Raw genomic sequence first — 25149 nt, forward strand, 5'->3', positions numbered from 1 at the left:
TTAGTGATCCTCAACATGCTGCACCGTATGTGATCTGTCTCCATATCCAATCCCAGATTCATATCTCGCAGCTTCTCGATCAACTCCAACTCCTTAATCATCATGACCGACACATGAGATTTCTTCTTGCTCAAAGCGTCTGCTACAACATTAGCCTTACCAGGATGGTATAATAGCTCAAAGTCGTAGTCCTTTAGGTATTCCATCCAGCGCCTCTACCTCATATTTAATTCTTTCTGATCAAACAAGTATTTCAAGCTCTTGTGATCACTGAATACCTGAAACTGTGCCCCATACAAGTAGTGCCTCCATGTTTTTAGAGCAAAAACCACCGCCGCCAATTCCAAATCGTGTGTAGGATAGTTTTTCTCATGCACCTTCAGCTAAGCAATGGGTCGTTTCTCCTGCATCAACACATAACCTAGACCCTGGTATGAAGCATCACAGTATACCTCAAACGTCTTAGCGGTGTCAGGAATAGCCAATATGGGTGCAGTAGTCAATCTCCTCTTCATATCCTCAAAGCAGACCTCACACTCGTCTGTCCAAGAGAAAGGCCGATCCTTCCTAGTGAGTTAAGTTAAGGGACTCACCAGCTTGGAGAATCCCTCCACAAACCGCCTGTAATAACCCGCCAGACCCAAGAAGCTCCTTACCTCAGTAACCGTCTGTGGTCTTTTCCACTTCACCACTGTTTCAATCTTCGCTGGATCCACTGATATACCTTGGGTTGAGATTACATGACCTAAGAACTGTACCTCATCCAACCAAAACTCACACTTTGACAGCTTCCCATACAGTTTATGCTCTTTGAGAATTCCTAGCACCACTCTTAGATGATCTGCATGTACATCCCGATCCTCCGGGTATATCAATATGTCATTAATAAACACGACAACAAACTGATCAAGGTACGGTCGAAATATTTTGTTCATGTAGTCCATGAAAATAGCAGGAGCATTTGTAACCCCGAACGGCATCACTACATACTCGTAATGGCCGTATCGTGACCTGAACGTCGTCTTCTGCACATCCTCCGATTTGACTAAGATTTGATGGTATCCAGACCTCAAGTCAATCTTAGAGAACACTACGACTCCCCTCAATTGATCCAACATATCATCTATCCTCGGCAACGGATACTTATTCTTTATGGTCAGCTTATTCAACTGACGGTAGTTAACACACAACCTCGAACTGCCATCCTTTTTCTTTACTAGCAGTACCAGTGCTCCCTAAGGTGATGCGCTCGGCCGAATGAACTTCTTCTCAAGCAAATCTTCTATTTGCTTCTTCAACTCTGCCAACTCTGCGGGTGCCATTTTATACGGCGCCATGGATACTGGGCCAGCCCCAGGGATGATATCAATGGAGAAATCCACATCCCTACTCGGTGGCAACTCGGGTATTTCATCTGGAAATACGTCGGCATACTCCTCCACGACTGGAATCATATTGATCTTCTCGGTGGTACTATTCTTTTCTGCATGAGCCACTATCATAAAGTAGGTGGCTCCGGCTTCTACTTCGTTTATCGCCCTCTGAGCCGAGATTACTCCAGTCCTTCATGCTCTAGGAATACCAAACTGCGCCGTCCACAATCAATTATGACGTGATTGTTAGACAGCCAGTCCATCCCCAAGATTACGTCTAGTCCCTCCAAAGGCAAGCACACCAAGTTCACCTTGAATCTGCGACCTACCACTTCCATAGAACACCTAACGCAGACTGAACTGGTAGCCACTTGACCTGAGGAGGGAGTTGAAACAAGCAACTCACATCCCAAATCGTGTGTCACCAATTGCAATCTCCCCACGCACACATCAGAAATAAAAGAATGGGTTGCCCCGGAATCAAATAATACAAGCACTACATTACCAAACAGTATACAAGGTTCAAGTATAAGATTACCCGACTGTGTAGCCTCTGTGGTGGTCAGGGCAAAGACTCTGCCCGCAGCTCTAGCTCGCTCTGTTGGCGATGCTGCTAACTTCTTCGTGCCAAGACTCTTTTTCTCTGGACAATTATTGGCGAAGTGTCCCGGTTTGTCGCATATAAAACACTTGCGACAGTCTCCTGACCCTCCTACTCCACCTGCCAGCTGTGGACAATTTCTCTTCAGGTGGGGTCTGCCACACTGGTAGCAATTGGGACCCTGAGATGTCTGAGGTCGGCTATACGGCTTTTTCATCTGCCTAGCCTCCGCGACATTCTTCTAATGTCGGCTCAAAATAGGACTGAGGCCCTTCTCTAAATGTTCAGCACTCTTGGCCTGTTCCACCAAGACCGAGAATCTCCTCTCTCTCAGAGGCGTCACCACCTTCTTCAACTTATGTTTGAGTCCTCGCTCAAACTTCAAGCACCTCCACTCCTCAGTCATATTTTGTGAGGAGTATCTTGCCAAATGTTCAAATTTGTTGACGTACTCCTGTACTGACATATCTCCTTGCTGCAGTGCAAGGAATTCTGCCTCCCGATCCTGTCTAGCAGTATTTGGAAAATATTTCTCCAGGAAACGAGTCCTGAAGTTTTCCCAGGTAGTCGGCTCCTCCCGAGTCTCCATCTGTTGTTGCATACCTGTCCACCAATACTTTGCATCCTCATTCAGCAGATAGGTAGCAAAGAGCAGCTTCTGCTCATCCTCACAATTCATCACCCTAAAAATCTTCTCGCACTTGCGGAGCCATGCATCTGCTTCATCAGGGGAGGCCTTACCAGTGAACTCTGCTAGCTTGTGGCGTAGGAAATCCTCCACAGTTGGCACCCTAACTGGTGCAATCGCCGTCCTAGGCTGCGCCGCTACAGGTGGCTGCATCGCATCCATCATCCGGTGAATCGCCTCCGCGATGTCATCAGCACCACTACTTCTCCTCCTCTTGTTAGCAGCCATAGCCTGGATACGCCACATTACAACTGTTAAAAATCAGTCGCTTAGTCAAACAAAACCACACAATTTTCACATTGAACACACAACATACCACAAACAAACACATCGATCAGCTCACTCCCCACTAGCCCCAAAATATTTTAAAAATATTTTCAAAACTTTTGCTCTGATACCAATTGTAACATCCCTAAGGAATATTACTGATATTAAATAAATAAAATTGGAATTCTAACCAGTGCTGCATTTAATATGAATCATTTTCCAAAACACAAAAAATTTAAAACTTTAAAAATTAAAATCCATAAATCCAGGAGTCCATAATTCATAAACCGAATTAAAAGTCAAGGACTCCCAAAGGGGTTACATAACTTTCTCAAAGCTAAAAATGTAAACATCTATATACATATACAAAATTATCCCCCTGCTAGCCCTCGCTCCACGTCTAAGTGTCTCCTGGCCCACCTGTCACATCATCTGCTCCCGGATAACAAGTTATCCGATCATCGCCACACACATAGAAAAGGTGAGCTATGCACAACATATATAAACAAGACATGATATAAATATGTTTCCCAACCCAAAATAACATAACTAAATTTATAATTGCTAAATCACCCAAACCATTACCTCATAGTCTTTTGTGAGTCATATGCATGAACTAAGTCTTGGGACTTCCCTGTGCTCCCATGAAACTAACTCATTCGTGGTCCAACCCTATGAGCCTATCCCGCTCATAGTCCTGCCCTACAGACTCCTCGCCTGTAGTATAAACATCCAAGCCTCATAACTTGGACCCTGACACGCACGCAATCACCATACTATGGACTCCTCGCCCGATAGTACCCGACGGGAACCTCACAGTTCCTTGCCCATCGTGCGCCCGACACATGCAATCACCATACTAAGGACTCCTCGCCCATTAGTAGCCGACGGGAACTCAACCAGTTTCATGCCCATCATGTGTCCAACCACCGAGCACATCCCAGACCCCTAATGGACTTAGTCCTTCAAGCCCACACACCACAACACATGCATATACAACCTAACCATGGTATAACAACCAAACCCACTCACAAGCACATAGAAACATAGTAAATCACATAAACTCGCTTAAGCTATGGACCTCTCGCCCAAGCTAAGCCCCCAGCCTCGCTTAGGCTAGCCCACCTCGCTTGAGCAAGCTTAAAACAGCAACAACACCAAGTTCTATCGCTTGGGCGAGTTCATCTCTCGCCCAAAAACACAATTCAACTCGCCTGGGCTGAAATACATGCAAAACATCACACCTGACCATTACATCTCGCTCAGGCGAGGTCATCTCGCCTGAGCGAGACCCTAGTTCGCTCAAAACCCACAAACCTTCGCCTAGACGAGAAATCGCGCTCAGAACCCTCATGTCACTTCTCGATTCCGCTTAGGCGAGCGCCTCTCGCCTGAGCGAGAGACAATTCGCTCAACACCGATACTGGGTCGCCTAGGCGAACCAATACTCAACACGAGACCCTGCATCTCTCGCCTAGGCGAGATGGACTCGCTTGGGCGAAAATTGCAGGAACCCCCCATCTGATCACACGCGAAAACAACCAGAATACGTACACTCACAGCAACAACAGGACCCAATACGTTAAAATCAACAGCACATATTATGAACATGGTATATCTCCCATTTGATTCACCAAACCGAGAGGGTTTGACCATACACAACCACATACAGTACCAAAAACCCTCATAAAATTACACCAAACACAAAAAGACTTTATGCGCATGATCAACCAACCAAGTTCTCTCACACATTGCACCTTTTACCAAAAATTCATTCAACACTTCAACCAATTGACAAAACGCAAATGCACATACAATAAACTCAGCACCTCTAACCTGGATTATTGAATTAAAATTGGATGAAATTTGATGTTCCTTTGCTCACCACGGTTCTGCTAGGTTCTCTTTACCCCTTCACATTCATACCAATCTAATAGTTAGCAAAAATAAAGCTTATTCTTTACCCTCTAAGGTTTGAACCCATGACCTTCCACTCATAAAGCCAAAGCACAACCACTATGTCAATTCACATTTGGTTGACATAAACAATCATCACAAGTTTACATTTCAAATTCCACATTCTTACATATTATTAAAACAAATCATAAAACAACAACACATAATTAGCATACATAGGACTCAAACCCAAGTCCTCTCACACAATTAAAGTACTCTCAACCACGTGAGCTAGCACTTTTCCACATCACCTTATACAGCAATTAATGTCATAAAGACGCCTTCTACCCGCATTTATTAATTAATAAATTATTTAATTAATTAATTTTCCCGAGTTTTACATTGGAAGTCTCACATGGACTAGAGATAAGACAATTTCATAGTATATAAGTGAGGTGCAAACCTCACCTTACAAGCCGGTTTGTTGGGCTTGAGTTAGGCTTAAATCACATTCTTTAACATATTAGAGTACTTAGAGTCTATATATTTAGAGTGTGCAAACACCTTAACTTAATTTAAAGTATAAATGTGTGGTTGCAAACCTCACCTTCCAAGCCGGTTTTTGGAGTAGATAATTTTGTTGTCTCATCATACATTTCTCTTGCAAGATGCATTGGAGATTATTAAAAGAACTTTCATGTTAAACTTATCAAGTCATGTTTTTATCTAGTTATGTTTCCTAATACATTAATAATTACATTTAACCAATAAATTTATTTCCGTAGTTACATGACAAATTGAGTATGGAGTATTAGAAATCATAAATATATAAATGTGTTGAGCATCGTTCCATTCAAAAGTTTGTAAACATGAATGTGTAAATCCAATAACACTTATAAATATGATGGAGTGACTCATAAAGACGTATATAATTGGCTTGATGCATAGATGAGTTTGTTTTGAATAATTTTTTATTTTGTAATTATTATACTTATATTACTAGATTGTTGTTATCATTGTATTCATACCTCATTAGAAATTAATTATCATTATACATGAAGAGTGCATTATTACGTGGCATTATTCATTAAAGAACAAACCTGCAAATGAAGTTAAAAGCTTATTAAAAGGGGCAAGTTTTAAATTATTTTTTCTCATATTTCATTTTAAACTACATAATTGATTTACGTGTGTATTTCCTTAATTAGATTTGTGTTCGGTACCAACATATTAAGTAGAAGGGAGACATAACAAGACCATAAGGTTAATGTTCTTTTTAATGTATACACTTATAACTATAGTTATGACCTTTGAGATAATTTTACGATTTACTACTCATTTTAGTGTAATGGACAAGAAAATTCATTTTAGTGTGACTATATTACATCTTGTATTATATATGATGATAATCATTGCTAACGGTATTACTAATTTCTGAACTGAGGTAGTATACTCTTACATATTGAAATAATTAGTATTTCATTTTAGGAAAATGAGTTTTTGACAAAAAAAAAATTGACAAAATTGACAAACTTTCTATAAATAGGATTGAAGTAGATTAATTTTTTATTTTTTAATCAAAAGAAGTAATAAAAATAGTACCTTTTAACCTTATTTAGTAATTTGTCAAATTTTGTTAAAAAAAAGATAGTTTGGTATATTCAGCACTTTAGATTAAAATAGATAATTTAGCTGTTATAATTGTTTTGTGATTCAAATGGTCTAACTGTGCACATTATTTATTACATTTAGAGATTTTGTATTGATGCCCAAAAACCAATAGTTTAAAAAATGAAGTTTTTTTTATGTTGGCTATAATGAACCTATAATATAATTTTTACATTGGTTTTTACCTTAACCAACATAAAAAGTCTCATTTTTTTTTTTTACACCACTTGTTACTTTGGCTGAGGTTAAAAACTAAACCTTTTATATGCTTGTTAATGATTTAAACCTATAAAATAAAATTTTTGTGCTATGTGGTTAATTGGTGTACAATAAATCATGTTTACAACACTCATTATGAAGTAGGGATGTCAAAGTGGGACGAGTCGTGCTAGCGAGCCTGCAAGCCCACACAAAGAACGCGAGGTAGGCTGGAATTTTTGGCCAAATTTTGCTTATATGTTCCTTTTCTTGTATGAGTAGAAAAAATAATTGTTTTGCATTTTTTAATATGCTAAAATTTTAAGAATTTATCGTGCATGTCAAAATAAAAGTATAAATATCATAAAAATGTTGGATTATCAATTTATCATTCAACTCTCTACGATCTTTGATTAATTTTTTGAACTTGTACAATATTGAAGACTTTATCACAAGAAATAAATAAATAAAAAATGGACTGGCATGCAAGCCCACGAGCCAGAACTTATGCGGGACGAGCTAGTCTCTGCATTTTGTGTGATAAATGTGGATTATGCCCGTCCAACCCGCATTGCCACCTCTATTTTGAAGGTGGTATAATTTAGTTCAAATAATTAATGTAAAAAAATTATTTTGCAATAATGCTATAACAAAATCTACACAAACATCTCAAGTTCCCCATCCCTTCATCCAATTTCTATTTAAGTAATTTTTTTCTCCACACCAATTTAATATAATATGTATTTCCAAATTAGCTCTTGTTATATATATATTCATCTACTCTTCTAAGAAAGTGTTAAATTAAATATACAAAGTTAAGGAAATCCTAACTTGATTCATAAAGAAAACTTATTATATAAACCTAACCTAGCAAAGATTAATCAAATCATCTCATATCCCACATGTGACCTCCATACCCACAACAACATGCAAACATTACTATGAAAAGGGAAACTTGATACATGAAGAAAATAAAAACTCACCTAAAATAAAAAAGTTTGATCAAATCAAATCAATTGTTCTATTTTTTTTTTTATATCTCCTTAGATGTGCCGTTTTATTAGAGAAGAGAATGAAAAATAGTTTCAAAGTCTTTAAGAAAACGTAGAAAAAAATTAAATGAGAAATTTACAGAAATAATTTATTTTTTTTATAAATAAAATTGAATAGTTTGAAATTCTATAATCATGTTGAGTAAAATATGAAATTATTTATTTATTTATATTGACGATTGTGACTTGTAATTTTATACATAAATGAATGTTGTAATAATATAATGTTGAGGTTGTGTTTATGTAGATAAATGAAAGAAAAGACAATGATTGCAATGCAAATGGTGGTAAAGCATGAGAATTATGAAACATGATTAATGTGAAAAGAAGTGAGAAACGAGAGGAGATTAAGTTAAGCCAAAATTGGTGAAGAGAATGGGAAAGTTGATGAAGAAGAAAAGTAGGGTAAGATTTGATGGTTGAAGTGTTATTAAATTGGGGAGCACAGTTAGGTAAGCATGAGAGTATTAAAGAGAAAGTTATGATAATAATAGAAATGAGAAAGGGGGACCAATGTAGAACCCTAATTAGGGTATAGAGTTGTGTTATAGGAAACAAAAATAGGTAACTATGAGGCTATTCAACCCTACAATTGCTACCTCATTAGTCATTTCCACTGCATAAAAGTTGTTCATCTTTTTCTTCTTTCGCCAACCCAACTGACATGGATGTGGCATAATCACCCTCCATTTACCTAATTATTCACCCATTTTGTTTTTCTCTTTTCCTCTCTCATCACACATCACATCACTTTTTTATTTTTTTTATTTTTTTTTTCATAAAGATTTACATGTCTTCTATAAATTCCACTTAACATTATATCTTTATACACTACAAATTAGGACATATTGGAAGCCCATAGTAGGGATCAATTTAGAATTTGGATCTTTTAAACATTTCATTCTACCATCATCAAATTTAAGATTACATCTATAAAAATAAATCATTTTTTTATAAAAGTAAAAGTGTAAGTAAAAAATTATTTAAGTTTTTTTTTTTATCGATAATGAGAGTTGTTAACATTTAATAGGAGAGTTAAGTTTATAATCTTTTTTGCCTTTCTTCCGAACTCATCAAACTAATCTTATATCTCTCAAGTGTATTGTATATGATTTGAATTCACAACCTCTCTCACCCTCACCATTTCTTATTTGAATATGATTCCTAAACAAATTTAGAATAAAAATTAGGGTTAAATATATTTTTGGTCCCTCAAGTTTTAGTGAATTTTGGAATTAGTCCCTCTTCGAAACTTTATACCAATTTAGTCCTTCATCTTTAGAAATGTGTGGATTTAGTCCTTCTTATCAAATTTTATGAAGTTTATTTGACATTTTAAACGCATTTTGTGATAATATTTGAGTTAACATTGAAGTAAAAATGTTTCAAACGGTGTAAATAATTCAAATACTATCATGAAATGCGCTTGAAACGTCAGATAAACTTAACAAAATTTGGTTAAAAGGACTAAATTCACGCATTTTTAAAGATGAAGGACTAAATTGGTCAAAAGTTTTGATGAGGGACTAATTCCAAATTTCGCTGAAACTTGAGGGACCAAAAACATATTTAACCCTAAAAATTATAATGTTTTGAAAAATTAAATAAAATAAGATTATGTAACTTTTACATTTGACATAATGTTAATTAAATTATGTATTTAATAACTTTATAAGACGTAAAGTTAATAATTTTATGTTGAATTTAATGTCATTATTTCAATAGGTTTTATATAACAAATTTAATTATCAACGAAATTTAAAATGAATTTATTACAAAATAGTCAAACTACAGGATTATTGACGAGAATTTTGATAATCATTTGATAGATAAAACTTTCAACAAGTTCTTAAAACATTCGATTATTAACCGATTTTACAAACAAAAATATTTGTTAATAACAAATTTTACATATGGATATCAATGAAAATATTAACTAATAATAAAAAATTTAAATTATTAACAAATTAGTTACCGTAAAAATATCCGTCGATAATAAAAATTTTAAAATCTATCAATAAAATTTATGTTAGTAAAATTTTATTAATAAATATAAAATTTATTATAATATACTAATTAAGATTAAAATATAACTAAGATGATTTTAAGGATAAAATTGTTTTGAAGATATTATTCAACTCTTATACTATATTAGAAAACGTTATGAAACTATAAAATCAAAGCAAACAATATATTAGTGTAGATAACTGGTTCAATACTTTAATTTAAAAATTCATCCAAACACAGAAAAAAAATTATGCATATAGAGTAATAATAACATCTCAAGTTGTCCTTAAGGAAACAATATAAAAATTTGTTTTAAAGATTTTTAATTAAATATCAGTGAAAAAAGAACTCTTTATATTCATACTTCTTAAGCAAATAAAAGTAGTTATTGTATAAAAATAATTTTAGGTGGTTTTAACTGGATATGTTATTCAAAGATGTAAATAATTTATATTATATAATTAGTTTTAGTAATTTCTATTTTTTTTTAATTTTAAAATATAATTAAAATAAATATAAAATTTGTATAAAAGTATGTAAATGTTATTACATATGGATATAAATAAATAGAAGGAAGTAGTTGAAATAAGAGATTCTGATAGATTATTTTAGAAAAGATACACGAAGATTCGACATGAATTAGTCAACAAATCACCTCAAGATATTAGGATATAATTTTCAACCAAAATCTTAAAACAATATATTTATGAGTTTTTCTATTTATTAATCTTGTTTACTTTTTATCGAATATAAAACTTTCAATTTATCTTGAATTTTTAAGATTCTTTCTTTTAAGTGTGAGTCTCTCCACATTGGAACATCTTTCAAGCACTAGTATCTTACTAGTAATCGATCTTTAAACTTTAGTATTCTTCACCTACTTTATACTATACTCGTCAAGTCGTCATCTATATGAACTATCAATCATGAGTATCTTAATAGTAATCAATTGTTATAATTCTTCACTTACTTTATACTTATCGTCCAAATCATCATTAGAATAAACTATCACGCACAAGTGTCTTAGTAGTAATCAATTCTTAAACTTTAAGATTCTTCACCTGCTTTATATCATACTTGTCCAAGTTGTCAATAAGATGAATTTATCGACTTTGATATTATTGTTAGGTTTTTGGAAAGAAGAACTTGGAAGATTCAACATCAATAGATTGTGAACAAGTCCATATAAAGGAGCAAGACATCACTATCAATGTAAAAACCTTAAAACATTTGATTTATGGGATTTTCTACTTATATATTATCCATCTTACTCATTACTCATTTTTATCTAATGAGAAACTTCTAACTCACCTTGAAATTTTAACAAATTTTATTTACACCCTTATTTATTAAGCACACCCCCTGTCTCCTACACCCGAAGTGATTCTTTCTATTCCTCTGCAAACCCACTTCTGTAAAAGCAATTATTCTTTGTTTTCAATTCCTTTCGTTGAGGTTCTTCGGTCTTTCTCTTTAGTTTTCATTTGTGAGTGTTTCTTCTTTAGTGATTAGCAATGCAATAAACAAATTAACCTTCATGAACAACATATAGCAGTTCTAGAAAATAGTTTCAAAACCACGTTTTAACAAAATATACGTAACTAAAGTTATTACTGTCCAGGTAAAGAAAATATCAACTTTCAGATAGTAATTTCCAGAACTACATTTTAACAAATACACATAGTTTAGAGTATATCAATTTCCAAAAATAATTTATTGAACTATGTTTTAACAAAATACACAGTTTTGGAAATTACGTTTTGGAAACACATATCAATTATGAAAAGTAGTTTGCAAAACTATGTTTTAACATAATTTTGTATATTACTTCTTAAAACAACATATATCAATTTTGGAAAGTAGCTTTTGATAGTTTTAAAATAAAAATTTGAACTCTAATATGCTTTTAGAGTCTCGTGTCAATAGGAAGCAGATATGCTATACTCAGAATTCTCAATGGACGAAACACTGCGAGAAAAAAAAATTAAAATCATGAAAATAGGTTTAATAGCTTCTTCTATTTCATTATGATAATTTTTTTAATTTTGTTTTATTATTTTAAAATATTCTTAATTTGTAAATAAATTAATTTAGTTTCTTTGGTCAAATTAATAATAATGATGTTACTCAATAGTACATGTTATTTGTTGTTTTTCACTTCACCTGTGAGTTTCTTTAACTTATGGTGTTGTTCACACTATTCCTACATTTTACAGAAGAATTTTTTTTTTTAAATGAAACTAAGTTAAAAATACTATTGAGATTATTGAGATATTGTCATTATGCTTATTTATTATCATTGTCGTTAGCCATTATATTTAGGAGATATCATTTCTTCTATACTAGGAGTGTAAATATTGTGAGATATTTTTAGTCTAATTATTTAGCCTAATTAGGGGCATGATTAGTGGCTGCAATTCTGTTGGCCTTAATAGGGTAACAGTTCCTTGTAAATGTGTATATATATTGTTGTCTTGATGAATGAAAGGATACACATTTTTCCAGCAGTAAACCTTATTATGGTATCAGAGCAAGGGAAAATCCTAGGGAGCATTAAAATACCATTTTTCTTACAGTACCATAAGAGATTATGGCTGAGAATAATGGTAATGGCGAGAAACATAGCGAGAAGAAAGTCGACTTGATATTTTTCCTAGGCCCCAGTGACAGTCCAGGCAACGTGATTACACCAATTCAATTACGTGGTCCGAATTATGATGAATGGGCGAGGGCAATTCGCACCTCATTGCAAGCGAAGAGAAAATACGGATTTGTCGAAGGGAAAGTCCCAAAACCAACCACACCTGAGAAAATGGAGGACTGGATCGCAGTGCATTCGATGCTCATAGCGTGGTTGCTCAACACTATCGAGCCATCACTACGCTCTACTCTTTCCTATTATGACGATGCGCAATCCTTGTGGACACATCTCAAGCAGCGTTTTTGCGTTGTGAACGGGACTCGTATATGCCAATTAAAGACATCTTTGGGAGAATGCAAGCAAGGCAAAGGGGAAGAGGTATCCGCCTACTTTGGTCGTCTATCTCGTTTATGGGATGAACTTATGACTTATGTCAAAAAGCCGACTTGCGAATGTGGACAATGTACGTGTAATATTGCCCAACAAGTGGCTGATTTAAGTGCGGCAGACTACCTGCATCATTTTCTTATTGGTCTAGATGGTGTTTATGCAACGATTCGCTCAAATTTGCTTTCTCAAGATCCATTACCAACCATTGATCAAGCCTATCAGCGAGTCATACAGGATGAAAGGCTGCTGCGGGAACCGTCTTCACCTCATCTGAACAGTGACAATGTCATGGCTTTTCGAGTTACACCTGATGCACGGGGTAAATCTAACCGTGTGGACAATTCTGACAAATTTTGTACTCACTGCAACAGAGAAGGCCACGATGCAAGCTCGTGTTTTCAGCTTCATGGGTTCCCCGACTGGTGGGGAGACCGTCCTCGGGGTGGTCGTGGACAGGGTCGTCATGGACCAATGAAAGGAGCAAGCCGTTCTGGAGGACGTGGTAGGGGCACAAACAACACATCTGTACATGCCCACAAAGCCACAGCAGGTACCAATAGCTACGGTGCTAAAGGTGGGCCGTCTCATGCACTACCGAACTTAGGTGAGTCAACAGGAATATCAGGCATCACTCCAGCACAGTGGCAACAACTTCTTGACGCTTTGAATATTCCCAAAACCAAGGATCGCCTTCACGGTATGAATAAAATTTCTTGGATTATTGACACGGGAGCCTCTCATCATGTGACAGGCAATTTATCTTGTCTAATAAATGTGAAAAAGATTACAAACATACCGGTGGGATTGCCGGATGGGAAAGATGCCACTGCTACGAAGGAGGGTAGTGTGATTTTGGATGGTGGTTTGCAGCTTGATAATGTTCTCTTTGTGCCTCAATTAAATTGCAACTTAATTTCTGTCTCTCAATTAATAGATGCCTCCAATTGTATAGTTCAATTTACTAATGCATTGTGCGTAATCCAGGACCAGAGGACGAGGATGTTGATTGGAGCGGGTGAACGGACTGATGGACTTTACTTTTTTCGGGGTGTTCCGAAGGTTCATGCATTGACATTCAGAGATTCCTCAATAGATTTGTGGCATCACCGTTTGGGTCATCCGTCAGAAAAAGTGTTAAAATTCATTCCTCATGTAAGCCAATTTTATCGAAGCAATAATAACACAATCTGTGATGTCTGTCCACGCGCTAAACAGCATAGGGATCATTTTTCATTAAGTGAGCACAATGCCAGTAGCCTGTTTGAATTAGTCCATTGTGATTTATGGGGACCTTATCGCACTCCTTCATCATGTGGGGCACAATATTACTTGACAATTGTTGATGATTATTCGCGTGCAGTTTGGGTTTATTTGTTACGCAATAAAAATGAAGTTGAGTCTATGTTTATGAACTTTGTTGCTTTTGTTGATAGACAATTTGATAAGAAAATCAAGAAAATACGCAGTGACAATGGCACCGAATTTCATTGTTTGCGTGATTTTTCTTTAAAGCATGGAATTGTGTTTGAAACATCATGTGTGGGCACTCCACAACAAAATGGGAGGGTTGAACGCAAACATCAACATATTATGAATGTGGCACGAGCGCTCCGATTTCAAGGTAATTTATCCATACAATTTTGGGGTGAATGTGTGTTAGCGGCATGTTATTTAATTAATCGCACCCCATCCAATGTCCTTAATTATCTCACACCTTATGAAAAATTATTTGGTAAAGCTCCTAAATTTGATAACATGAGAGTTTTTGGTTGCTTATGTTATGCGCATCATCAACGCCGTGACGGGGATAAATTTGCAAGTCGCAGTCGCAAGTGTATATTTGTGGGGTACCCCTATGGAAAAAAGGGTTGGAAATTGTATGATTTGGAATCCCACGAATACTTTGTCTCTCGAGACGTGAAATTTTATGAACATGCATTTCCGTTTGCTGTGTCACCACACAACACTCTTTATACTCCTCCTATTACTTATGATATTGAGCATGTTGTTGATGATATTGGATGGGAGACTTCCGCTGCATTACCTACACCAGGGGGTGCATCCAAGGGGGTGCAAGAAGAGCAGTCACAGCCCCACGGGGGATTGTGTGGAAGTTGTGATGGACCTACTATGTTAACTGATGAGGATGTAAGTATGAGTGGTATGGATGGCGAGGTAGTATCTCCACACGGAGTTGATGGGGCTGAAGTTGTGGTGGTGCAAGAGGCTGTGGCGACCGAGGAAGACAATATGGAGACAGACATGGGAAGGGGGATGCGAAACAAAATCCCATCGACAAGATATAAGGATTTTGTCACTCATATCACTCGAAAAGTAAAGTCCTCGGAAAGTTCACCTGCTCAACAACATGCCTCAGGTACTCCTTACCCTATTACTTACTTTGTCAATTGTGAACGATTTTCTGCTAGACATCGAAATTTTGTTGCAGCCGTGACAGCAGGGAAAGAACCTAAGAATTTTAAGGAAGCCGTAAAGGATTCTGGTTGGCGCGCTGCAATGGCCAACGAGATACGAGCCTTGGAAGAGAATGAGACATGGGTGCTGCAGAAACTCCCTCCCGGAAAGAAAGCACTCGGAAGTAAATGGGTATACAAAATAAAATATCACTCAGATGGGAGCATAGAACGTTTGAAAGCCAGACTTGTTATATTCGGACATCATCAGAGAGAGGGAATAGACTATGATGAAACATTTGCACCGGTGGCAAAAATGGTGACTGTCCGTACTTTCTTGGCAGTGGCGGCAATTAAAAAGTGGGAAGTACATCAAATGGATGTGCATAACGCGTTTCTCCATGGTGACTTGGTTGAGGAGGTGTACATGAAAGTTCCTCCAGGATTTACAAACACTGACCCGAATTTGGTTTGCAGGTTGAAAAAGTCATTGTATGGCTTGAAACAAGCTCCTCGTTGTTGGTTTGCTAAGTTGGCTACGGCATTGAAGCGTTATGGATTTGTTCAATCTTATTCCGATTACTCCTTATTTACATTGCACAGGGGCGAAATACATCTCTATGTTCTGGCCTATGTGGATGACTTAATTATTGCAGGGAATGATATTTCAGCCATGAAAATTTTTAAAGCTTACTTAAGTGCTTGTTTTCATATGAAGGACTTGGGCGTCTTAAAGTATTTTTTGGGGCTGGAAGTTGCTCGTAATCCCGAAGGGTTTTATCTTTGCCAGCGAAAATATGCGTTGGAAATCATTGAAGATGCTGGTTTATTAGGTGCCAAGCCGGCGGATTTTCCAATGGAACAACACCATAAGCTAGCCTTGGCTTCTGGTACTCCGCTTGTAGATCCGGAACCCTATCGGCGACTTATTGGAAGATTAATTTATTTGTCTGTCACTAGACCTGATCTTGCTTACTCTGTACACATTTTGTCTCAGTTTATGCAGCAACCTCGTGAAGAGCATTGGGAGGCAGCCTTAAGGGTTATTAGATATTTGAAGAAACATCCGGGGCAGGGTATTCTACTACGGTCTGATAGTAAACTGAACCTAGAGGGATGGTGTGATTCGGATTGGGCGGGCTGCCCACTTACAAGACGTTCTTTGACTGGCTGGGTGGTGCTTCTTGGTCTTTCTCCCGTGTCCTGGAAAACTAAGAAACAATCAACCGTCTCTCGCTCTTCTGCAGAGGCTGAATATCGCTCTATGGCGGTAACTACATGTGAGTTAAAATGGCTCAAACAGTTACTTGGTGATTTGGGAGTCAGTCATTCTACAGGGATGCGATTGTATTGTGATAGTCAATCAGCATTACATATAGCTCAAAATCCTGTTTTTCATGAAAGAACGAAACATATTGAAGCTGATTGTCATTTTGTCCGTAATGCGGTGACGGCTGGCATCATTTGTCCCTCATACGTTCCAACAACGGTACAACTAGCAGACATTTTTACAAAGGCCTTGGGAAAAACACAATTTGAGTTCCTCCTTCGCAAGTTAGGCATTCGAGATCTCCATGCTCCAACTTGAGGGGGGATATTGAGATTATTGAGATATTGTCATTATGCTTATTTATTATCATTGTCGTTAGCCATTATATTTAGGAGATATCATTTCTTCTATACTAGGAGTGTAAATATTGTGAGATATTTTTAGTCTAATTATTTAGCCTAATTAGGGGCATGATTAGTGGCTGCAATTCTGTTGGCCTTAATAGGGTAACAGTTCCTTGTAAATGTGTATATATATTGTTGTCTTGATGAATGAAAGGATACACATTTTTCCAGCAGTAAACCTTATTAAATACTGACAAAAATTAAAGAAAAATATAATAATCAGAAAAAGAATAACTATTAAACTTGGTTTATATATAATTATTACCTATTTTCTTTTTCTATTAGTTCCCTTTTATTTGTTGTGTAAGAAAATGAAGTACCGCGTACAATATAGTCAACCATTGACATACCTTGAAATGCAATGACCCTCAGAAAATGCACAGCACATATAAAGTTGATGGAACACACTTTTATGTGAGTAGGATTAAGAATAATGAATTAAGATAAAAAAAGAGGTTTAAACGAGTATTTTTGGTAATTAAAATATAGCATAAAAGAAAGTGAGTTGTACTTAGTAAATAAGGGCCTGTAGCCTTTGAGTTGTAGGTGCCGGTTATCATAGCTGACCCACTTGTTATCTATTGTTTTAAATTTGTCTGAAAATCTTATCAAATATTTGAATGATGATTACAAATTATTTGTTTATGTGCTCATTCTTATTTGATTCTTCATCATTTCTTAACTGTAAATCCAACTATGTTGTTGCTCCAGACAAAGAGAAAATTATTCAGAGTCATGAATTTTCATATATAAAAATATATTTAGTTACCAGGAACTACACACAAGATGGGCTAGTATACCACATGAGATATTGTAATGATTATTTTAACACCATATATATCTTATTTTATTGGTTTACTTAATTAAATTGTTTCTTTAGTGTTTAATTAGTTTCAAATGAGTATTAAAACACGAGATTTTGTAAGTTTTACTTCAACATATACAACCCTAGATGCCTTAGCCATGATTTTTTTATTCTTTTTGGATTTTTTTAAAGTATTTTATGGCGGGTTTTGATTGTTAGTAAATCCATTTATTTTTCTTGTGTTAGAGAATGAGGGAGAAAGACTACAAAAAAACAATATTACTAAAGAGAAGATACAAATTCTCTTTAATGAAACTATTAAAAGGTAATAACTAATTATGTTTCACTTGTTTGATTATCTAATTCAACTTTTAAATTATAAATTTGTTTTTGAAATTACTCTATTCAACTTTTAAGAAATCATTAATCAAAGATGGAACAATGAATTGTTGCATAATTTTTGTTTAGATAGGTTGGTAGCAGATATTGATGAGATGAATAAGATTGGTATTCGCATCGAGAGTTTCAAGAGAAACTTTGAATTTTTTGATGGTCTAATAATTCAACATGCACTTAAAACTAAAACTCAAATACATTGGTAAGAATTATAAGGCGATGGATGTCTAGATTACAAAGGTTTGTTATTAAAATATTCATAACTCTTACGATTCAAGTTACCATCCTTATATTTTTTTTTATCTCCATTGACAACATTGATGTTTCACATATAAAAATTTATAAAAAGGTTTTGACACCCTAATCCCTACTTGCTTGGACACTACTCAAATATATGACAAAATGCTGCTTCAGTAATAATGCTTCTGATATCATATCTCATTACTTTGTCAGAGGAAAAACCTGTTCAGTAGTATATACATGAATTGTACAGAGGAAATGTGCATAAGGTATACATACATACACAATTATATATAATTACTAAAACACGGTAATAGTACAGAATTTTCATAGCTACCTACATAATTATATGGTTGTTACCTTCAATCATCATATGTGTGAATCTTATATTGCTCTTCCTTGCACAATCTCGTCCACTTCAGCAGTTGCGAACACCCTTTTATTTGTATGGTTCCAAAGCATTCAAACTATTGCAAAAACAACATCTCACTCTTGGTGTCCAGAAAATACAACAAAACTTGCTGCCTCGTACCTTTGGTTTGATGCAAATGTTGTTCCATGTTGTCTCCATCAAGAATGAAGAGGAACGAACTACCATGGTTCAGAGTTATTACCAAGAAAATTCCTGGCATAAGATGGCCGAGTCCACCCTTGCTCCATCAGGATCAGATTCAAGCGCAGCATCAGGTTATTCACGGCATCTTCTTCCAGGCTGCTAAGAGACTTTGATGATAATGTCTCTTGTGTTGATGAATTCTGCACAAGTTTAATGGTAAAACACCTCAATCAGTAAACTTTGAAAAACAGTTACATGCATTTTATAGGGTAGTAATGGTACCTGTTGTTCCCGGTACTTTTTCAGGTATTCCAGAGACTGCTCGTATAATCCACAGTGATAGAGAAGAATGCTGTAATCTCTTAATTCATTTGCATCATTTTTCAACAGAATAAGACGCTCACACGCTGAAAAGATAAGGAAATTATTTGGGATCATATCAAAATATAAGAAAATGTGTTAGTTGCAGCTTAATATCAGCAGAATTCACAAAAGACAAATCCAAGGAATAATGTCCAGCAAACTTTTTAGAATATCCATAAAACATCTCAATATTAATTCTATGTTATAAAACATTTAGAGTATATCAAATAATCTCTTTAGGATTTGTCTCAGATTTCATTATATTTCTTTTTATTTCCTTGTTTTAATGGGACTAGTTGTATGATCAGAAAATTTCCACCGAGGGTATTGTTCTCGGACCGAGGGTATTGTTCTCGGACCGATATTAGAAACTAATTATTTTTGAAACGTAAGAATCATCAAATTGAGTCTTATCTATCCCGACAAAGTTTCTTCCATTTAAATCTGCGAGAATCGAACCCTAATAATATGCTTAAGGAACCCAACCAACTGTGCTTAAGTGGATTAGGCTATTAAAATTAGCTAGTTCTTGACATAGGCCTGCCTGTTCAACCAAACGTCTCCATAAATACTTCTATAAGAATAAAACTAGCTTATATGCAAGTTAATAACCTGATTTTGGAGAAGCTAACATGAAAAAGTTTTTATAAATCAGCTTATACATAGACTAATTTTATTTTTTGGAGAAGATTTGCTTCTTATTTTTCTTTTCTATAAATGCTTATGAAGATACTGACTCAAATAGGCCCACAATTATCAGTATAAATAAATAGAACAAATTCATTATTTCATATCACTACCAATATTTAGCATCTCTACACCTGACTTTTCTCTTTCTAAACAAACTTGTATGACCAAAGCCTTACAATGCTTTTACATCATTGAGACAGAGAACAGAGAAAACGAATCAAATGCATACCAGACAAAGAACGCCTCATGTCCCCAAAACGCACACTGGTCCAAACACCTCGGTCTAGTCTATGTTGAGCAGCCTTAGCTGATGCAATTTCTGAGCCACTGCAGTTTGACAAACTTTTAAACTATTTCTTACATAAACTAATTACATTAGAGAAATAAGAGATGCGAATGTCATCTGAATAAGTACCTTTCTCCAACAAAATCAGATCTGTCAACACAGTTAGCGGCAGTTGCTGCCCTTAAGAATAAAGTTTTGGTGTGATCATGTTGAAAAGGCCAGAATGCATGCTTCAGATCATTTAAGATCTGCACATAGGTCAACATAAGTGAAAAACGAGAATAAGGGCTAAAGCAGCTAAAACAACATAATAGTTGAGATTGGCATAGATAAGAATGATCCACTTTAACAGAAAGCCAAACAAGTATATCAGAAGATGTAAGAAAAGAAACCTAGAGTGAAAGGAAATAAAAATATAAGCATGCTCCTATGTCCACAGTACAAGAATCTGATTCCCAATGTCTAGCATATATTCATGCATCGCACCATTGCTCCTGGAGTTTATTACAGATATTACTGGTCGCACCATTGCTCCAGGAGTTTATTACAGATATTATTGGAACAGCCAGCAAGTGGAAAAGACACTCCATAATGTCCACAGAAAACCTCAGGAGCATAGAACTTATTTTGCTATGAACATACTTAAAAAAGATGCTCATGCAGCCATAGCCTAGTTGGAGGTTGTCTCCAACCGGTAGCACTTGTGATCTATGGCAGCAAAATATATTTGTGCCAATCCCTCCTAGTTTATCGCACAAGTGAACAGTTACTGCTGTAAACTAGGAAAATCTTCACATTGTTTGTTGAAGAGATACAGAGCAAAGTAAAAGGGAATGGAGAGCACACAATCAGACATTACCTCAACTAATAGGTTTCCTGAAGTCATTATGTGAGCTTGGTCTGACTCCTTGCTTTTCTGCTTATGATAGCCTTTGGGAAGGCTAAGAGCATCATGAGGGAAGAAAATTTCAGCATCAAAATACAAAAGGCTCCACAGACGAAGCATTTTCAGAATTTCTGAGTATATAAGCGATAGCATTGCAGGAGATCCCGAACGATGGGTCAAAACCTGCTCAGAACATCAAAGTAAATCTATCAAACGTCTACCCCTCACAGATTTCTCTTCAGAAACAACCTGTAAAAATAAATATATGTTACCGAGTGGAGATAAAGAGCTCTTGGCTCCAATATATTTGTATTGGCTCTCCTGAAACCCTATCAACAACAAAGTGATCAGTAAAAGTAAAGAACACCAAGGTAAAAGGATGAAATTAGTTTAAAAGCATATAATTTAAGAGAAGTGAGAAAAAATAACTGAATATATTACAGGCTGTCAAAACGAAGTTCTTAAAACAGCAACAAAAAAAAATACAGCAAAAAAAAAAATAGATCGTGAATATGATAATACATATTCTACTTTTCAAGTTTCTATGACCTACACTTATGTAGGTCAAACATAGTATAACACATTTAAACGAACTGATTGAACACCTTTAATGAACTTATTGGTATATATAAGTACTTAATAGTTCGTTATACATTACCCTGCTCATGACGTGCAGAGAATAAAGGCATTATCATCAATGCAGCGGGCATTCTTATAAAACACATATACAAAGTGTACTTCTCAGAAGATATTTGTTAGAGCATTATCACAAGTTTATGATGGCAAAAGCTAGGATGCACTCTTCACGTGTATGAAGAGTCTTAAAGAAAATAGAATTTAAACTTAACTCAATCTCACAAATCAGTTTGGTAAAATGATGTTAGCATCTACTATAATTTGGTCATATCATTAGTTGATATGAGATTTACAATATACATGGTCATGGTGAGGATTAGACATCTCGAGCATTAGACTATGGAGCAAACTCAATAACTAGTGACACAATAGGTTCACAAACTTCACTAAGATAGACTCTGATATCATAATAAAAAAGTGAATTAAAACTAGCTAGTATTGAGGGGGGTTGCACCCACTTATATACTATAATTTAACTTCTATATCTTTAATCAATCTTAGATTTCCAAATAAAAAAATAAAAATATGAGAATACGAGGAGCTGTCTTCACCGCAGACTAAAAAAACTAAAAGAGCAGGTTGTTAATAGCCACGACAGCAGGCATGAATGTAGATGGAGTGATTTTGGTATCAGCACCAATTTTTAGGGAAGGTGATTGTGAATTGCAAGGCGGCAAAACGGAAGGAGACTTTGCTTATAATTGCAGTTTGGAGGAGATAAAAGTGTCTCTCAAAAAGGTGATATGTTCCTTTATTTTTGGATGATATATTGTTTAAACCAATAACCAACGTTTCCTATCTATGGGTGTTTGAGATATTAACAAGTAATTCCGCTGTTGAATTACGAGAAATGCAACTATGGTACGATAAATTGGACCAGTTAGGAAACATAATTGTCCGAGAAGTTTGGCAAGGTGGAAGCAATGAAAATTTTGCAAACTTCCAAAAAAATAATATTAAATGCAAAATTTCAGAAATAACAATAAAGGAAAGAGAATCTTTAAATACAGCAAAACAAAATTACATTTCTCTGAACATTTCTTGACATTGCAACTTCTGAATTCTCCCATTCAAGATTAGACTTACAGCTAACTACACAAGCTTGACCATTTGTTCCATTTTGAAATCTAAAATGAATCTAAATGCTTGTTTGCATTCAAGCGTAAAAAAAACAATTGGAGGTTCTTTAATAAGCTGGGCTCAGTTTCTTATGCAGGATACTTTGCAGCTGTTGTCTTAGAATAATGCTTCAGAACCCTTGAGTGGTTATTAGCTAGAGTAATATATAATGACATCTACTGAAATTTTTTCAGATAGCACCTAATACTTTTGATTTTTCAGTGTTTACAATAATCATCTTCAGAGATACACATGGTAAAAATTTTGAAAAAATTAAGGAGGGGAGGGTTAATGTAATGTACAAAGAGTGTCAATGTAATACTATTAAAACAATTAAGGGGTCTATGTCTCTAAAAAGAAGGGGTATTGAGCAAAACAAAAAGAAGAACAAGAACAAGAAAGGCTAGTCAAATGTAGTTTACTCTGTTAGCTATAACACTCTCACTTATTTTTGTCAAGCACATTAACTTGGAGCATGAAATCAAAGTACAAACCTTGTGAACATATAGAAACCTCTCGATGCTCTCTAAAAACTTCTCAGGCGATGATTCATATTTGGGGCTGTAGTGAGGACAATAGTCCATGGAAAGATCGTCTAATCTGGTGACGAAATCATCCACGGGAAGTGGAACTGATGAATGTGATACCAAAGAATCATCCTCTGCAGCTATGTAGAGAGCAGTTCTCCCCAAATCAACACACCTGTTGATACAAATGCTGGTTTGCTTCTCAATATCACTAAATCTCCCAATTTGTAAGCAGAATTGCTCTCTAGCTTCCTTCTCATTTACCAACAATGCAACAAATGAGATTGAATCTAGAACTTCAAAACCCAAAAAAGCTTAAAAATAATTTCAAACTCATCAGCATAAACCATTTTTGGGTCTAAACCAAAAATTTCAAATTACACGTACTGAAAAAGAAAAAGGCGCGTAAGAATGGCATAAGGAAATTCCAAATTATACATATTACACCATTTTCGATCAAAACGAGAAGAGACAAGACAAAACGACAAAACAAAATATAACAATACAAATCCACAGCAAACTCTGCAGTCCAAACCGTTCAAACCCTAATGCCTACGTTTGATTTTGGTTGAGGAAACAAATAGGAAATGTATGCTGAAAAAAGATAAAATAAAATAAAATAAAATAAAATAAAATAAAATATTTAGTTATTTAATAGAGTATAAATATATAATATAAAATAAAAATAAAAATAAATTAAAACATGATTTAATTGATTACATAAGAAAATATAGAAAAAACAAAAGAAAAATTAAATGTTTAGTTATTTAGCAGATTACAGCATATAAAATATAAAGAAACCAAGGAATCAAATCAAATAAAATCAGCAAGTTCACACTGCAACTACCACAGAATTTAAAAATCAAAAGTAAAGTAAAATTCAACCAAAATTGAATTGGAAAAAGGATGTTAACATTTCAGCAGTTTGCAAATAAATATTCAATCATTAAACATTAACATAAGCCTTTCATAAGAAACTCGAATTCAATCAGAAAACAACAGGTAAGGATTTTTAGTCGAACAGTCTGCGAAACAAAGATTTCCATTAAATATGACGAAAACAAGAGAACTCCAACAATTGTGATTAGAATATTGTGAGAGAAAAATAATAATAATAATAATAATAAGATGAGTTTGATCGTTGATATCGTGATTACTCTAGCGTGTGTGGTGTCGATTCCAGAAGCGTGGAGAGCGTCGTGAAGGACGAAGTTGTGGTCCGCAGCGAGGTGGCGTTGGGCATTGGAATTGGAACCGACGTGACAGAGAACGCGACACGAGGAAGAAGGGCAAAACTGGGATTTCGAAAATATGGAAGTGATTGGCAGCGGAGCGAACGAGAGAGCGAAAGAACGCATGTTGTTGGTGTGTTCAGTTTCTGCATTCTGACTCACATTACAAACCAATTAAAGAAGCCAAATAGAATAAATTTATTTTATCTTTATTATCCTGTCATGTCATGATTTTCAGTGTGTGGATAAATTTTTAAATGAGTTTTCCCGGATTCAAAAATTAATTTGTGGATATGTTTAGGTTAAAATACTTTCTTGGTACATGTTGAAAAATCTCAAACAGGTCTTAAGATTTTTTTTAATCTTAATTAGGATCATATTTTTGAAAATGTGTAACAATTAGGCCCATTTCGTTAGTATAGAGTTAACGGTGTTAAAGATGTGCCACGTGTCAACTCCAAATTTTTTTGAATTTTTTTTAAAATTTTTTAATTTTTTTTTTTGAATTTTTTTTGAATTTTTTGAATTTTTTTTTAAATTATTC

General features: G+C 35.1%; 3 protein-coding genes across 4 annotated transcripts; all 3 read right to left on the bottom strand.

The window, feature by feature from the left end:
• Positions 1-1235: 1235 nt before the first annotated feature.
• Positions 1236-2191, bottom strand: LOC114182398. The gene is made up of 2 exons (XM_028069271.1): positions 1583-2191; positions 1236-1541 (listed from the first exon to the last, which is right to left on the bottom strand). Exons 1-2 carry the CDS (start codon positions 2189-2191, stop codon positions 1236-1238), a joined length of 915 nt encoding a protein of 304 aa, XP_027925072.1.
• A 24-nt stretch (positions 2192-2215) lies between these two features.
• On the bottom strand, positions 2216-2890 carry LOC114182408. Its single transcript, XM_028069281.1, has one exon. It carries the CDS (start codon positions 2888-2890, stop codon positions 2216-2218), a length of 675 nt encoding a protein of 224 aa, XP_027925082.1.
• A 15589-nt stretch (positions 2891-18479) lies between these two features.
• Positions 18480-24785, bottom strand: LOC114192657. Of its 2 annotated transcripts, XR_003606137.1 has the most exons (9): positions 24531-24785; positions 23341-23625; positions 21364-21420; positions 21065-21274; positions 20335-20453; positions 20149-20246; positions 19149-19273; positions 18843-19066; positions 18480-18777 (listed from the first exon to the last, which is right to left on the bottom strand). XR_003606137.1 is itself a non-coding variant. In XM_028082435.1 (8 exons), exons 1-8 carry the CDS (start codon positions 24729-24731, stop codon positions 18902-18904), a joined length of 1260 nt encoding a protein of 419 aa, XP_027938236.1. In that variant the 5' UTR covers positions 24732-24785; the 3' UTR covers positions 18480-18901. The 2 variants fall into 2 exon arrangements, 1 of the variants encoding a protein (XP_027938236.1); XM_028082435.1 differs by having other exon boundaries at positions 18480-19066.
• Positions 24786-25149: the final 364 nt, after the last annotated feature.

Source organism: Vigna unguiculata, chromosome 1 (genome assembly GCF_004118075.2).
Source record: "Vigna unguiculata cultivar IT97K-499-35 chromosome 1, ASM411807v1, whole genome shotgun sequence".
Classification (NCBI taxonomy): Eukaryota; Viridiplantae; Streptophyta; class Magnoliopsida; order Fabales; family Fabaceae; genus Vigna; species Vigna unguiculata.